Source organism: Phacochoerus africanus, chromosome 8 (assembly GCF_016906955.1).
Source record: "Phacochoerus africanus isolate WHEZ1 chromosome 8, ROS_Pafr_v1, whole genome shotgun sequence".
Lineage (NCBI taxonomy): Eukaryota > Metazoa > Chordata > Mammalia > Artiodactyla > Suidae > Phacochoerus > Phacochoerus africanus.
In genome coordinates this window covers 12,421,774-12,439,036 of record NC_062551.1, presented here as the reverse complement: position 1 = coordinate 12,439,036, position 17,263 = coordinate 12,421,774, and the positions used below count along the sequence as shown (strand labels likewise).

At 52.4% G+C, this 17,263-nt stretch overlaps 1 protein-coding gene across 4 annotated transcripts in view; it reads left to right on the top strand.

Annotated features, from left to right (window-relative positions):
• Positions 1-17,263, top strand: part of ZNRF1 (zinc and ring finger 1) — a 113,501-nt gene that overhangs the window by 90,426 nt on the left and 5,812 nt on the right. For all 4 annotated transcript variants that reach the window (XM_047793802.1, XM_047793804.1, XM_047793803.1 and 1 more), the window contains exon 2: positions 9,138-9,233. In XM_047793802.1, coding sequence (XP_047649758.1) covers positions 9,138-9,233 — 96 coding nt within the window. The remainder of the gene's footprint in view (positions 1-9,137; positions 9,234-17,263) is intronic.

The following is a 17,263-nucleotide window of genomic DNA, read 5'->3' as shown; positions in this document are numbered from 1 at the left end:
TGTTTTTTTTTTGTTTGTTTGTTTTTTCCTTCTTCTTTTTACAGCCACACTTGTGGCATATGGAAGTTCCAGGCCAGGGGTCAAATTGGGGCTGCAGCTCTGGCTTATGCCACAGCCACAGCAACACAGGATCCTAGCCACATCTGTGACCTGGCTTGTGGCTCTGCCAGATTCTTAAGCCACTGAGTAAAGCCAGGGGATCAAACCTGCATCCTCATGGAGATTGTGTCAGATTCTTAACCTGCTGGGTCACGATGGGAACTCCACTCAGCATGTTTTTAATATTCATCCCTGTTGCATATATTGAGAGTTCAGTGCTTTTTATTGCTAGGTAGTATTCTGTTGCATTCTGTGATTATACTGTAGTTTATTTGTCCATTCTGTTGATGATCAGTTGGGTTGTTTCTGGGTTTTGCTTGTTAAGAATAAAGCTGTGATGAACATTCTGATAAAATATCTATTTGTAGGAGTTCCCGTCGTGGTGCAGTGGTTGGCGAACCATGAGGTTGCGGGTTCGGTCCCAGGCCTTGCTCATTGGGTTGAGGATCCGGCGTTGCCGTGAGCTGTGGTGTAGGTCGCAGACGCGGCTCAGATCCTGTGCTGCTGTGGCTGTGGTGTAGGCGGGCGGCTACAGCTCCGATTCGACCCCTAGCCTGGGAACCTCCATATGCCAAGGGAGTAGCCCTAGAAAAGGCAAAAAAAGACAAAAAAAGAACTCTTTGTAGACATATGTCTTAGTTTCTTTTAGGTAAATATTGAAATGAGGAATTGCTTGGGTTAGGGTCCATGTATGTTTTGTCTTACAACAAACTACCAGACCTTTTCTCAAAGGGACTGTGTCTTTTTACATTCTGTCCAGCAATATCAGAGTTCCAGTTGCTCCACATTTTCACCAACATTTGTCATTGTCAGTCTTTTAACTTTTTAATATATGGCATTTTAATAAATATAAATATATTAAAGTTTTCCAGAGAAGCAGAACCAGTAGGATATGTATGTACATACATACACATATATGTATTAATACGTTTATTGTGCGGAATTGGCCTGTGCACTTATAGTAGCTGAGAAGTCCTGTGATCAGTGTCGTGCAAGCTCAAGATCCAGGAGAGCACACCAGCTTTGGTTCTAGTCTAAAGGCCTGAGGAGCAGGAGGAAACCAGTGGGGTACAATCCTGGTCCAAGGGTAGGAGAAGACCCTTGATCAGATGGCCGGCGAGCTCCCTGTCTTCCTTCCACCACCTTTTTCTTGCCTTCAGGTCTTCCATGGACTGGCTGATACCCAGCCACCTGGGGAGGGCAAGCCGCTTTACTCAGTCTACCAATTAAACGTTAATCTCACGCAGAGACATCTGGACAGACGCACTGAGAAATACTGTTTAACCAGATATCTGCACACCCAGTCAAGCTGACAAATGAAGTTAACCAACACAACAGATTGCGTTAGGTGCACACACAGACACACCTTAAGTTGTATATCAAGTTGGTTTTAAGTATCAGTGTGGCTCTCTCCTAATGTCTGTTTGTGAGAATTTTATTGGCTCCCGGGGCAATAGGCCTCTAGAAAAGAATCTAGAGGCCGTGTCCAGAAGAGGCGTTAAAAGAAGCCACAGTCAGAACTGGTGGGCCTTTCCAGAGTGTTCTCCAGGAGAAACTGATCCACACATCAGCAGCTGATAAATTGTGCATTGGTTTCCAGTTATTTCTTTGATGGAGGGAGGGAGAGAGAGAGAAGATCGTGATACTTACAGCCTCTGCTCCTGGGGACACATTTCTTCAGTGTAGAAATGGAAAGAAGGGAGTTCCCGTCATGACTCGGCGGTTGACGACTCTGGCTAGCATCCATGAGGACGCAGGTTTGATCGCTGGCCTCCCTCACTCCGTTAAGGATCTGGCGTTGCCCTGACCTGTGGTGTAGGTCGCAGATTGGCTTGGATCTTGCATTGCTGTGGCTGTGGCGTAGGCTGTGGCATAGGCCGGCAGCTACAGCTCCGATTTGACCCCTACCCCGGGAACCTCCATATGCCGCAGGTGCTGCCCTGAAAAGCAAAAAAAAAAAAGGTCATGTAGTCAAGTATCCTTTAACAGACATTAAGCTCCACAAGCATGTGAGAGGGAAAAATCTGGGCTGGAAACCAGGAGCTGGACGACAGGGATGGAGTGTGGGGCGGGACTCCCAGAGCCCCTCACTTTGAGGGGGTCCATCAGCACCGCTCAGGGACCGAGGTCTGCGTGTGTGGCGGGCCTTCCTTTACCCTGCTTGCTTCTTTTGACTCGTCTCCCTTTAGGTGATCCCAGAGACAGGCAGAACTGGGGCAGGGCTAAAATAGGGCATCAGCATAGGAGGGAGGGTCCAGGAGGGAACTGGGGCAACGTGCAGAGCACACGTCCTGCCCAAGAAACCAGGTCTTAAAGGAGAAGGTCGCAGTTTTGGAAAAAGAAAATCTTTAATTTGAATTGCACGATAAATGCTGTGGAGAACTGAGAGAGCTAGAACCTGAGCCGGTGGCCCCGTCCTTTTCTCGGCTGCTCTGTCCAATGGGAGAATCTGGATCAAGTCCGAGGGGCCTCATTAATCCAACCCAGGCAGATGCTTGATGCCCAGGACCACGTGTGTATTCCTGGGTCTCTGCTGGCTCACCTGCTTATTACCCTGCCACCACTTCCCTTTGGCCTGGCAGTAGCAAGGTCAAGGCCATGGGTCAGGGGGTGCGTGTAGGCCCTTCTGGCCACATAACCCCGGACTGGTCAGATGGTGAGAGGAGGAAGGGACGCGAGGTCTCCGTTAGGACCTCCCTCTCCTAGATTGGGGGTCGGGGAAGTCTGCAGTAGCACATGCTTGGGAGAGCCCACCCAGCATGGGTCACATTCCCCTTGGTGCTCTGTCCTCTGTTCCTCCCTCATTTTGAGAGGCTGGTGGAAAAGGACTAGGAACCAGGTAGCTTCCCCACCTCTCCCACAGCCTCACGGGGGCCGACAAGGGCTTGGGGGAACCAGTGTCGGACTTGGCTTGCAGGCCTGAGCTAGCCGATGCCTTCCTTCCCTCTGTCAAATGTTAAAGATACAACCCGGGCCAGGGCTCCCTCTGAAAGGCGATGAGACAGGAGCAAGACAGGCAGCTTGGTGCACGTGCCACCTGCTCACCTGGCTCCCAGGCGGGATGGGCGGTCTGGTCTTAGCACAGTTGGGGAGTGTCCCAAAGACTCAACCTGTAGCTTGCTTCCTCACAGAGAAAAAGAAAGCATCTCTTATCTGTATTTCCTGAATGCCAACGGACATCTCATGAAACCTGACAAAGAGCATGTCAGTTGGATGACTTCGTGGACCGCTGTTTGATCTTTGCAGGGGTGGTTTTAATTCCGTTGGGACTTTTTCCCAAAATAGTATCAAAATTCTTCCTAGATGTTTTAAACCTTCAAAGAGCTCATGAAGATCACAGTAGACATCATTCTGTAGGCCTGTTGGTGCTGAATGATTAACCAGATGATTACAAGAAAAGATCTGGCTGGTAGCATCCATCTCGATCATTGGATGATCTTTGGGCTCAGAAGGTGGGGACGGTAGTTTTTTCCGTGTGGCTCTCCTTATTTTTCCATCCCTTTTACTTTTTGTCCTTTATTTTCCACTTGAAAACTTGCAAAGGTAACTTGCAAACTCATCGACCTACAACCAGTGCGGCAGGCTCAGTGCCAGTGGGAGGCAGAACGCTGTCCCGCCTTACTAACAGAATTCCCAGGAAGAAATGATCAGATATCAGAGTTTATGGGCTTATCCAGGACCGTGGCTGCTTCAGGAGAAATTGCTCAGACACTGTGGAAGGTTTGAGGTGACTGGTACCTCCTTGTATCTGTAGCATTTTATGTCCTTTCCCATTTGCTGCCTCCTGCTAGTCAGCCTGTCCCACAGCTTGGGGAACAGGATGCTCCCAGGGTGGTCAGACTTCCTGGCTGTGGTGGGTCAGCTCTGGAGCTCTGGCTGTTCCCTGGGGCAGGTGACCTCTCCCCGGGTGTCCTCTTCTGCAACATAGACTCAACTCAGCATAGTCAGTGCCCACCTCATGTTTTGGTTCGTGGGAAGACATCTAAAGCCCAGCGGCTGCCCATAGCAATGTAAATGTGAGCTGTTACTTTTCACCATGTACAGAAGCAGGTGCCTAGAGGTGAGCCAGGTACTGTTGTTCCATGTCCGCTGTACAGAAAGTGCCATTCACGGTGCCCCAAGGTTTCGAGGAAATGGAGGTGGTACCAGCCAGGATGGGGGCCAAGGTGCCCTGCTGATCCACCGCTTCTGTCCCACCCCACGCCCTAAACCCCTTCTCCAGCCCTGTTCCCTCCCTCCTCCTTGTTAAGCACAGCCAGGCTTGAGGAGGATGGTACCATCAAACATTCTCTGGCTTTTTAGCATATGCATTCAGGTTTCTTATCGCATTTGATCCTCAAGAGGAGGGTAAATGTCTCTTTTTTTCAGATGAGGAACTGGGGCCAGGAGAGCAGATAACTTGCCAAGGTCCTGGAGCTGGAAAACCCAGGTCATCTTGGGCTTTCCCGCTCACATGACAGACCTCGAGTTATTTTTTTGAGCCACACACACACACCAGATCATGAGTTATTTTTTTTTTTTTGAGACTTACACACACATGCACACACGCATGCAGAAGTAGGTGATGCAGGTGGTACAGACCCTGCTTCTGTTAGAAGGTAGGTCTCTCCCTACTATTCTGGCACTTCCTCCAAGACATATTTCCCAGCCCACCTCTTAAAACCCTCTTTCAAGGTGTGTCTTCCAACAGCACCAGCAGTTAACTTAATTCTGATAGTATCCATCCGGGAACAGTATCAAATCCGACAGGCGAAGGACTCAGTCCCACAGGACTGCCCCCCCTTCAGAAGCCAGTCTCAAGCCCGGTTGTCACCTCTGCTTCTGCCCAACTGGCTGTTAATTGGAGGTTCCCAAAGCCCCCTTCTCACTTTTTTTTTTTTTTGCTATTTTTTGGGCCGCTCCCGCGGCATATGGAGGTTCCCAGGCTAGGGGTCGAATCGGAGCTGTAGCCACCGGCCTACGCCAGAGCCACAGCAACGCAGGATCCGAGCCGCGTCTGCAACCTACACCACAGCTCACGGCAACGCCGGATCGTTAACCCACTGAGCAAGGGCAGGGACCGAACCCGCAACCTCATGGTTCCTAGTCGGATTCGTTAACCACTGCACCACGACGGGAACTCCCCTTCTCACATTTTTTAATTTGCTAGAGTGATTCCCAGAACTCAGAGGAACATTCTGCTCATTAGGTGAATGATTGATTATAAAAGGATATCTCTCAGGAACAGTCAGAGGGGAGAGATGCATAGAGCAAGGCTTGGGGAGGGGCTCTGGGCCATTGTGTCCCCAGACACACCACTCTCCTCAGGTTTTCCTGTGTCCACCAAGCCTGTCCTTTCGGGGGCTCCAGGGACTTCATTACCTAGGCTGATTGATTAAATTGCTGACCACTGGCGCTTGATCCAGCCTCCAGGTGGAGGGTGGGGCTGAAGGGTCCAGTTCTCTGGTCACATAATTGGTTCCCTTGACAATCAGCCCCCATCCTTAGGACACCTAGGGGCTTTCCAGAAGCCACCTCATTAACATAAACTCTGATGTGGTAGAAAGGGGCTGGTTATGAGTAACAAGGCACTACTTTCACTCTTGCCTTTGGCTCTGGAGCTGTTTCAGGAAGTGATGACAAAAGACCAAATATTTTTGGTCTTTTTTTGTTTTGTTTTATCGGCTACACCCACAGCATATGGAAGTTCCCAGGCCATTATGAACTGCACCAGGTCCTTAACCCGATGCACCACAAGGGAACTTCCTAACTATTTTTGGTCTTATTATGTTAGAGAGCTTCAGTGGTTTTAGGAGCTCTGTGCCAGAAATGGGACAAAGGCCGAATATATAGCTCTTATTATAAAATCACGTCATACTTGTAGTCAATTCTTTCTTCCCTCATAGAAAGGACTTTAGGTTGGAAGCTGAGAAATCTGATGCCAGTCTCAGCTCTGCCTCCTAGCTGTTTGATGGCCTCACTGGGGTCTCTTTCTTTATCTGTTCAAAGGGGGACCAGTCTAGACCTGGGTCAGTTTGTTTTTTCCTAGGACATAAATGTCTGTAGACCTTCTTGTGGGGCGTCCTTCTTCCCAGCACTGTTGCCGTAACTCGACCCCTCTCTTGTACTTAAGCAATCACGTTGGGATGCATGGGCTTGAGTGATGCTGTCGTGGTAATAACCATGACTCTGCTCTAAGTTAACAGAAAAGTGAGTCATGTACTAGGTGAAGGGCTTTTCTTTGGTAAGAAATCACTTTAACACCTTCCAGTGACTGCGTCAGGGTCACTGCAGACACGGTGCTGTCTTAGCAGGTTCACGGTGGAAGCATGCGGTAGTCGCTTAAAGTGCTGTGAAAACCTTGGTCTTTTGAGTCAGAATAAAAGGTGAACACATCTCTGAGGAGAATGAGGCAATCTCCCCGTGGCTGGTCGTTCCGTGGAGTGTTACTTCATCTGAGTATTGGTTCGTTCGCGGGGCACAGGCACGACGGCAGATTCCGGGGTACAGAGGGACTTGGGTTAGCTGTGAAGAGTATCCTCATTCCCCCAGATTCAAGTTCATTACTCACCTGGCTAGGAAACTGGGGGCGGACCCTCTCCAGGCATGCTTCTTTTCCATCTTCTGGTTTTGTCCTTAGTGGACTCATCACCACCCAGAGATCAGAAAATGCAGCCTTTCCCCAAAGGTTGGCCAGGATCCTTGGGTTGGTGTACTTCCAAGACTTTTTTAAGTTTGGACACCGAGGTGCTAGAGATCTTTGAGGAAGGAGTTGGGGGGATGGGGACTGTGCCACGGAGTATGAGGTCCATTCACTTTGCCCCGAGTGAGCCAGACCCTGGATTTTCCGTCTAGTTCTGTAGCTCAGAGCATTGCCCCCCCGCCCCCCCGAAGAGACGAGGGTTGGAGAAGACTTCCTGCAGAGTGCTTGTGCCCTGCGTGGGAACGAGGGGGCCGCCTTGCTTCCTCTCTCGGCATCACCAGCTGTCATAGTTGAGGGCTTTCCAACCAGAGTGAGCGGGGCCCTTTGGGAAGGACGCTGGCGAAGGTGTGGCCGCCTCTTCTCCTGGAGCAGCTGAAGGCAAACATGAACTCTGGCCTCATGACCCCTCACCTCGTTTACACCTCAGTAGATGTTGCTGGTGGATGTGACCAGCACCCGGGGAAACTGCGCGTAGGATGTTCTGACGGAAAATTAGCTGAAGAGTCAAACCCTGACAGCAGTATTTAGATGGGCTGTATTTGACCTAGGAATTCCAGGCTGAGGAAGCAGGGGTTATGGTCACAAAAGGGAGAAGCTGTGATGTGTAAAATTTGATGTGGAGAAATGAATAACTTTTCAGTGGTGTTGGATTTTTTTAGCAGAATGGAAAAGAAGCAATCCATTTGAAAATAATTTTTAATAAAAGCAAAATGGGGAAATTGGAAATAGTGGGTCTGTATTCAAAAAAGTAGGGTTTTTAAAAATTATTTTAGGAGATCCCGTCGTGGCGCAGTGGTTAATGAATCCGACTAGGAACCTTGAGGCTGTGGGTTTGATTCCTGGCCTTGCTCAGTGGGTTAAGGACCCAGCGTTGCCATGAGCTGTGGTGTAGGTCGCAGACGAGGCTTGGATCTCTCGTTGCTGTGGCTCTGGCGTAGGCTGGTGGCTACAGCTCCGATTCAACCCCTAGCCTGGGAATCTCCATATGCCTCGGGAGCAGCCATAAGAAAAGGCAAAAAGGCTAAAAATAAATAAAAATAAAATTTAAAAAAATAAAAATTATTTTAAAAATAGATCAAAGGGAATTCCCACTGTTGCTCAGCGGCAACGGATCTGTTATCCATGAGGAGGAGGGTTCGATTCCTGTCCCCACTTAGTGGGTTAAGGATCCGGCATTGCTATGAGCTGTGGTATAGGTCACAAGACGCAGCTCGGATCCTGCGTTGCTGTGACCGTGGTGTAGACTGGCAGCTGCAGCTCTGATTTGACTCCTAGCCTGGGAACTTCCCTATGCCGCAGGTGTGGCCCTAAAAAGCTAAACAAACAAACAAATGAATAAATAAAGTAGATCAAAGAACTAGGTTTGTTTAGAGGAGTTCTACTCAGAAGAGTCTCCACCCACATCTTCACTACTGTACCGTTCCATGAACGTTCTTGGGTGTAGACCGCGACCTCCTCAGGAGCAGGACTGCAGGGTCTGTGGCCTGTCATTATGAAGCAGCTGTTACTCCTGGTGGCATGTGGCAAGGCATGTGTGGCATTTGGGAGTGCTCTGGAGGGCCACCCGCCACTCCACTCCATGGACAGCCGCGGAGCTGCAGGAAGGAAAGGTGCCGGGCGAGGCACGGGGTTGCCCACGACTAGAGGGATTCCTTCGCAGGGGCTCTGGCCACATGGGCTGAGGACTGTGAGGCAGAGGGTGTTAAACTCTTCAGTAGTCAAAGACAGGTTATTCAGTCGATGCCTGCCTATCCCTCAGCCCACTGGATCCCCTTGAGAAGGGGTTGAAAAGAAAACAATCAGCTGTCTGTGGCTTCTGATAAACTTCAGCTAGGGGCACAGCGAGGTGAACCCCAGTAAGAAATTGGGAGATGGAGGCTGCAATAAAAAACAAAGTTTTGCCTGCCTTAATGAAGGAACAGTCAGTTGTAGGGTGTATCTTCTTCTTCTTCTTCTTTTTTTTTGTCTTTGTCTTTTGTCTTTTTAGGGCTCCACCCATGGCATATGGAAGTTCCCAGGCTAGGGGTTGAATTGGAGCTGCAGCTGCTGGCCTATGACAGACGCTGGCAACGCAGGATCCAAGCTTCATCTGCAGCCTACATCACAGCTCACAGCAATGCTGGATCCTTAACCCACTGAGCTGGGCCAGGGATTAAACCAGCGTTCTCATGGATACTAGCTGAGTTCATTACTGCTGAGCTACAGCAAGAACTCCTGTAGAGTGTGTCTTGATTGTAATTCCCCACATTGACTCTGACCCCACATCCATGCGGCCATAGTCATTTAAGAGTTCCCACATTCATTATCGATATGCTTGGTTTGGAAAAAACATTTCATTCTGTTTCCTCTTTTTCAGGTTTCAAGTGCCCCATTTGCTCCAAGTCTGTGGCTTCCGATGAGATGGAAATGCACTTTATAATGTGTCTGAGCAAACCTCGCCTCTCCTACAATGGTAAGGGCTTGGCCAGTGGCGGGGGGCGCTCTGAGCCAGGGTCTTCCCAATCTCGTGTGGCTCTGCCCAGCATTGCCACCCCACCTTCGGCAGGAGTGCCTACACGGTGGTGAGCAAGCTGCTATTTGGGAGCCTTGCTGTGCTGGGGGGTTGGGGGGGGAGTTGGGGTGGGACAGGGAGGAAGGCACAGGGATGGGGCGGGAAGTCTCCTAGGTGGCCCAGGCTGCCGGGTCCTTTCTTCTGCCTGCTCCGTTCCTCACACCTCTGGTCGGGAGACAGACCTTGGTCACACGGCTGACGGCAGGGGGCTCAAAGGGAGCGCCAGCTCTCTGTGGGGAAGGGGCGTCTGCCGTGGTCTGCAGAGTGCAGAGCAAGTGCAACATGTGGACACCCTTTAGGGGTTAAAAATGCTCACCTGCCACCTCATCACTGCACCGAGGCTTTGCTGCTTGCTGCCTCGGAGCTGAGCAGTAAGTGCAGCAGTGAGCGTGTGAAACCCACATCCCCTCCACAGCACCTCTGTGGACGACATGAGTGCCAGCACCTGCCTGGTTGCCACGGGGACAGCTGGGAGTCCAGCTATTCTGGGTTCAGAGCCTGTCTCGCACTTTCTGGCTGTGTGATCTTAGACTGGTACTCAGTTAGCAGAGCCTGGGTTTTCTCCTCCCTAAAATTGGGGATCTCCGTACCTTGCTTATAGGATTTTTGTCAGAATAGTGAGGTATTACACACAGCAGCCTGGCACACAGTCAGTGCTCTGGAAGTTACAGCCCCCCAGAGAGGTGGAGGGCCGTCCATGGGCTTCTTTGCATCGTTTCCGCAGGGGAGAGACACTCGTGTGTTCCTTGCATCCTGTGCTTCGGGCAGCCCTCGGGCTTTCCATCCCTGTGTGCTAGGTCAGGTCCTCAGAACATGTTCCTGGAGAACTGTATCCTCTCCAAGAACGGGCCCTGGATCTGCACGCGGTGCACCTGCTGCAGGCCCTGGCCGCCTTGTCGCTTAGAGGTGCTGCCGTGCTTAGGAGAAGCGCAGAGGTCTCCCCGGGCCCGAGGCCCGGGTCACATGACCCCCATCCTGTGGATGAAAGTCTCCTGGGTCCCTCTCCTTACACACCTGTCCTTGGGCTCCTGCCTACTCAGACCCGCTCTGCTCCTTCCTCCAGCATTAGCCTGGGGGGGCCAGGTGATTCCACATTGTTCTTACGAAACTAACCTTTCGCATGTGCCCCCCTTGATTCTCCTGAAAACACTTCTCGCTATTTCTCTTTATCTCTTCATTTGAGAAGCCAACAGATTCCTCCTGTGGGCTGGCAGGCCGCTTCCCTATTGTCTCAGATACACGCGGCCTGCTGACCGTAGCTGCCTCTGACCCCAGGTGTCCGTCCCCTTCATTTCCTCCCTGGTGTCCAGGAAGCCCCTCTTCTCCCCAAGAGACAGCCTCTCCTGCCTCTGGGGACTGACTGATGCTGAGGCTTTGAATCTGGTCCCTTGAGCTCTGGGCTCCCTGTCGCTGTGCTCAGCTCCGCTGTGTTCGTTCCTTGTCTTCTGGTCTCCGCCCGGGACCAGGGAGGGAGAGGAGTCTCTCTCCAGGCTGACAGCCTCCCCAGCCGCGGCCTCAGGGACTGTGCTCGTTTATTTCCCACCCGTGTAGAACCCTCGTGAAGGCTGCTTTCTGTCCCGTGGCGACGGGAGAGGTCTCTGCTGTCACGGGAACACAAAGCAGCCTCAGAGTGGGCTCGCCCCACAGGCCTGGGTGCTTGGCGTCGTCAGGGAGAACCTTGCTGGGCTGCGGTGGAGGGCCGTCTGGGTAAGGAGGACCCTGGGGCCCTTGGAGCCGGGTCCTCCTTACCCAGGTGTCCGCTTACCCGACAGCAGGGGGGCGAGGGCATTAGCCGCTGTGCCAGAGAACTGCCCGCTTCTTCCGCTGCTTCCGTGTTCCTTGTCCCTGCCCGTGCTGGTGCCGCCCTAGCTGTCTTCCTTGCCTTTCCTCTTTGCCTCCAAAGACAGGAGCCCGAGCACAGGTCAGCTGCAGAAGCCACTCTCAGAATCAGAGTCCCCTTAGAGGAAGCAGAGCTTGGGCAGCTAGCCTGAGACATGACTGTGGCTGTTCTTGGTCTGTTCCCATTTTTTCCCTCCTCTTGAAAGCGCTTTTGTAGAGGGGTTTGTGTGTGTGTGTGTAAATTAAAGGCGTTAAACTGAAGGGTCTCTCTCGCAAAAGCCAGTCTCTCCCTCTCAGTGGACTTTGTCTTAAGGGGAGGACAGTGCTGCAGGAAGTGGCCTGGCCGCTCTGGGTGCGCGGTCGGAAGGAAGCCTTCTGGCTGCCTGGATTCCTCACATTGTCTTTGTCTTTTCTAGAGACACCTAAACCTTCCAGCTGAGGGGAAGGCATTGGGTACCTGGGTTGTATACGGAGCGAGTCTCCTGAGCTGGCCCAAGGCCTGTTCTAGTTCAGATAAGACGCGGGCCTTTGGGGGCCTCTGGCCAGAGTCCCAGGTCAGACCTCTAGGTACTTGTGTCGGTTTGGCCAGTAACAGATTTTGCCAGTGATTTCCCATCCTCCCAACCTCCCCAACTTCACTTCATCTTTTCTGCTCTCAGAATCTCTCCGGAGAGGGGACATTTAAGAAGTGCTATTTCCTTGCGAAGTTCGCTGGAACTCCTGGTCACTCTGGAGATTTCTATTTCTCCTCTACGCACATACATACCCTTTCTGTAGTTGCTGGCACCAATTGGGGAAATTTTTAAAAATTTTACAGCGGTTATATAAGGTGAAATTTAGTTAACCAGCAAAGGGGGGATTAAAAAAAAGTAGAAACCTCCTAAATGAGGCAGATAAAAAGTAGTATTTTTCTTATTATGAGGGTTGGCCTGAGCCGTGGGTTGGAAGGCCTCCAGTAGCTGCCTGCCAGATTTTCAAAAAAAAGCCAGTTTAGGAAAGCCAAGAGTCGTTTAACTGGTTCACCCAGTGCTTGAGAAAACCTTGAAGGCCAGTGACTGGTGCTCGCAGGTGGGCACTTGGTGTGGCTGAGCTGCTCAGAGGGGGCAGGAAAGGGGGCCACACCCCAGAGCTCAGAATCTTCTACTCTCAATGCTTTTCTATAGGCAGCTCTGAGCCCAGGACCCCTTGAAGATAGGAAGGAGTTGGGGGGACCCATTTCTGTGGGTAAATGTGGCCAGATTCATTGGGCCTTGTAATTCCTTTCCCTTTCCAGCATCTCTTTGTGGTCCTGAGACTGGGAGCACTTGGACCCTCAAGAATATGTACTCAAACTTTGGCCGTCAAACTGGTCAGCCAGCAGAACGAGCCTGGAGATGGGGGGCCTGATTCTGCTCTGAAGAGAAGAGAGTCCAGTGTTGTGGGGCAGGGAGGGAGGTGTGCCTCATGACAGATGGCCGATTGTCCACTCAAAGCCAAGGGGGCCCTGGTTCCAGGACCAGCCCGGGGCCTTTGCTCTGGAAGAGTCTGGGCTGTGGCAGGATGGTTTGCCAGCAGTATTAAGAGAGCTTGGTGGCTGCCATGGCGGCTTTAGAAGATCCTCTCCCCCCAGCTTTCTTCTGGGGCCCAGACCCCTGCCCTGCTTCGGAGGTTCTGACTGCCCACCCCTCCTCTCTGCCGAAGGTCATTGTCCCCAACTTTAGGGCTCTTAAGATGCCGAATGTCACACAAGGAAAGGGGTATCTGGCTCCCCTAGAAGCAGAACGCCTCCTGCTAGTTTACCCCCAGCCAGCAGACCTGTGTAAATACTGCTGTGTAAATACTGCCTGTTTCTCTGCTCTCAGGGACCCTAGGGTTGGGATGGAAGTGCCTTTCTCTGGGCCTTGGGGGAGCCCCACCTTGGCCAGGGAGTTTTCCCAGCCCCTTGGGGAGCGGCTAGGAGCTGATGTTCGATGCCTAGCGGTCTGGCTGCAGAGGGCTCTGTCCAGAGGTGTCTCTCTGGGAGCTCTTCCTGCCAGAGGGTAGGCAGCTCCCAGCAGCTGCTCCTCAGCAGGCCATTGGGTGAATGAGTGGGTAGGAGGGAGGCTGGAGGAGAGGGGACCCAGTGAGTCACAGGGGAGCCCCTGTAAACATGAGGCCCTCTCAGAACTGAGGACTCCCCCCTCTGCTTGTCGTGCCTGCAGCCCACAGTCCTGGGGCTGGGTGGAGGTGCTACTGCTGGTCCAGACTCTGTACCAAAGTCTCCCCTTGGCCTGGAGATCTCCTGAGAAAGGAGCTGCCAGGCCCGGTGTTGGTGGCACTGCCCCTTCCTATCTCCCAGCAGATGGCCCCAGCTGCTCTGCACATGCTGAAGAGGCTGCAGGGCTAGGCTCTGCTGCACCCAGGCTGGAAATGAGGCCGAGGGGTGGAGCCCGTGTCTCTGAGCCGTCTGCTGGGGGTTCTCCCACCTTCCTTGCCATCAGCGCCAGAGGAGGGTGGATTATGGCTCCCGCCAGCCAGCCTTCTCCCCCCACCCACCCCCCGCCCCGCCTCCCGTGCTGTGGCAGCTCTGGGGTCCCCTGGGGGCATGTCAGGCCTGCATGCATTCTCCACAGGGCAGCCCCCTGAGGTGTTCGTGCTGAGCACTAGCTTCTTCCTCCCACAGTCACAAAATGAGAAAGATCTGGAGCTGTCTGTGAGACGGGATGGGGGCAGGGGGCGGGGGTGGAACAGGCTCAATCACCTGGTCTTTAAAGGAAGGGCTGCAGGGTGGCCAGGAGGAAGGCACCTGGCATGGGAGTCATGGCTACTTACCAGCTGCCTGAGGTGAAGTAAAGACGCCCCCACAAACGCAGGATCTTTAGGGTTCCTTGAGCTGTGTCTGTGATATGTGTGACATGCGACTGGCCTCCAAGAAGTGAGGGCTCCTCTTTCTTCATCCTTCTCCACCATGTGTCTTTGATAAACAACGGTCGTCAAAAGCCTCCCCTGTGTCTCAGGGAGGGGGCAGAAATGTGCCTTCGCCTCCCACCCCAGCCCCATCGCGGAGAGCATCGCCTGCCACTCTCGCTGGTCCCCTGACTGGGCTAAAGGGCCAGGCATTGGCATCAGCAGGCTGAGCACACGTCCACACTCCTGCCTGGGAGGGAACGCTGGCGTTGCGCATGGGGTCAGGAAGCTTGGCAGGCAGTAAGAAAAAGGAGGAAAGTACAGCTCCATTCCGTGTCCTCATCAACCAGCCTTGAGCCCCCCTCCTCTGGGGACCTGGGGATGCCCAGGAGCATTTGAGTCCATCTGCAGAGTGGCCTCAACTTGTGCCAGGCTTGGGGTTCCCAGCTTTGTTCTTCAAGATCCACAGCAGCAGGCAGCAGGCTCCCCTCAGTGGTGCCGTGGTCTCATGGGATCTGGGTGATGAACAGGCTTCAATTTCAGCCATTTCCACCCCCCTACAAGCACCCAGCGACAACTGGGGCTGCTGAGTCCTAGGGCCCCGGGATTGGGACAGGAAGTTTCACTCAACCCACTCAAGCCTGTTGCTGGATTTGGCCTCCTCCTTCCTTCTGCTTGCGGGTAGGTGCTGCTCCCTGGGCACTGCCCTGGGTGTGGGCTCTGCTGGCTTTCCTGCATGCTCAAGGTCCCAGCCCTGGCTCGTCCCCATCACAGGAACCCTCAGGCAGCCTTTGGTAGCCAGAGCTTTGGGTCTTGGTGAAATGTGCTCCCCACTGTGCCAGCCTGGCAGGCAGCTGCAGGGTTTAGTCCCCCCAATGCCCCATACTGCAAGCCCAGGCTGGCTGGTAAGGCATAGGCACTTTGCGTGAGGATACTTGGCCCCAGCTTGCGTGGTGGTGATGGTACGAAAAGTCTAGCATCCAGCCCTGCTGGGCTCATGTCTGAGTCCTAGCTAAGAAAACCAACCACCCTCGTGCCTCCTTCCCCTTCCCACTGAGAAAAGGCAGGAGAGGCAGGTCCAGTTGAGAGGCAAGGCCTGGTCTCATCCCAGTGACGGGCTCCCTGCCCCCACTCAGCCTGGACCCTCCCAAGCCCACAGGACGGGGAGAGCACGGCCCATGCAGAAAACTGTTAGGGACCCAGGAATTTTAATGTGCCCCTTGGCGCCCAGCCGAGTCACCAGTCAGAAGCGGGCGCCGATTCAGAATCCGTAACGTTGCTGTGCTCCCCGGAAATCAGCCTGAGTGGGGAGAGAAGCACGGGGAAGGGGCCATATCCCCGAGCCTCACTTCATAGACGAGATGCCTAGACAGAGAGGGTGGGAAACAAATACCCTAGAATGTCTTCAGTATGACCGCCTTCTCAAAGCTGAACTCTTTTTTTCCTCCAGTATTTTATTATGAAACACGTCAAACGTACAGGGAACACCAAAACACGCTCCCGCCGCGTCCCATTGTCCTGTACTTTATCAGTGCTGCTCGTCCTTTTGATACATTTCAGAGTAAAATGAAAACACTAGTCTTTTTCTTTATTGAGAGTTTTTGTTTTTGTCTTTTTAGGACCTCAGCTATGGCATATGAAGGTTCCCAGCCTAGGGGTTGAATTGGTGCTGTAGTTGCCGGCCTACACCACAGCCACAGCAACAGGGGATCCGAGCTCCATCTGCAACCTACACCACAGCTCACAGTAACGCCAGATCCTTAACCCACTGAGCGAGGCCAGGGATCAGTCCCGTGCCCTCATGTATACTAGTCGGGTTCGTTAACCACTGAGCCATGATGGAAACTACTTTACTGAGTTATAAAAGTAATTATAAAAGTGATGCATGTTTGGAGTTCCCATTGTGGCGCAGTGGTTAACAAACCTGACTAGGAACCATGAGGTTGCAGGTTCAATCCCTGGCCTCGCTCAGTGGGTTAAGGATCCAGCGTTGCCGTGAGCTGTGGTATAGGCCGCAGACTCGGCTCGGATCCTGTGTTGTTGTGTCTCTGGCGTAGGCAGGCAGCTACAGCTCCAAATTGACTCCTAGCCTGGGAACCTCCATATGCCGTGGGTGCAGCCCTAAAAAAGACCAAAAAAAAAGTAATGCATGTTCAAACAAACAATTCAGAAATATGTAAAAATATGTTACTTCTGACTCTTCCTTTCCTCCACCACTATTAAAGTGTGTGTTTCCTTCCAGACTTCTTTCTGTGCTTATATACACACATATTTACATGTGGTTTCTAATGCTTTTTGAAAAATGGAAACATACCCTTTTACGGATCTGCCACCTGCCGCATTTGGAGTCTGAGGTTACGCTCCAGTGGCAGACAGACTGTGTGCTGTCTGCCTTTTCTGTTCATGTGGGCTTTGGGTTAAGCAGATCTTCAGAGAGAAATTGGCTACGGGTGACTTCTCTCCCAGCTCTTATGCATAGGAACTGAAGTATTGAGTTGGTTCTTAGTTGTTTTCTTTGGAGTTCCTGCTCAGAGTCACCATAGGCCCCGAACAAGTCTCATTTTATGGGCCCCAGATGTTTCTCCTTCCACTAAGGTAGCCAGAGGGTCCCCATCCCTGCTCCTGTCCGCACGCCCTCGGACTTGGGCAAGGCGTCTGGTTTCTCTGGCTGCAGTCACCCCATTTGCAAAACGAGAATAACACCGTATGCCCTGCCTGGCTCGTAAGATTGTGACGCTCACTGAACACACACGTGTGAAATCTCAGTGTGTATCGTTGGCATGGTTCACCGTTGATTAAAATCTTTTAGAAGTGGGGAGTTATCCTCCTTTAAGCTCTGCTTTCTTCACATCCAGAACCCACCACCTCGGTGTTTCTCTGGTGGTTTTGAGAACTTCTGGATAACCTTTCGCTTATTTCACCTCTTGCACCTGCCTTTCAAATATTAGAGCTCGGTTGGGTTCAGTCAGCTGCCTTCTTTGCTTTTCTGACTAATCTCTTCATCCTGCATCTACCCCTATCGCACACGTCTCTCCTCTAAACCCCAGACCGGGACTCAAACGGGCTCCTGGGGGTTTCCATGAATGTGTCCCGGGGGTGGGAGCCTGCTCAGCACTGGCCAACCAGCTGCGAGTCCACGGGGGTCGCTTTCTTCCCGGGTCTGCCCACCTCTCGGACTCCCGCTCCTTGAGAAGAGCACCTCACTTTGCCCAGCTGCCCTGTCCCTG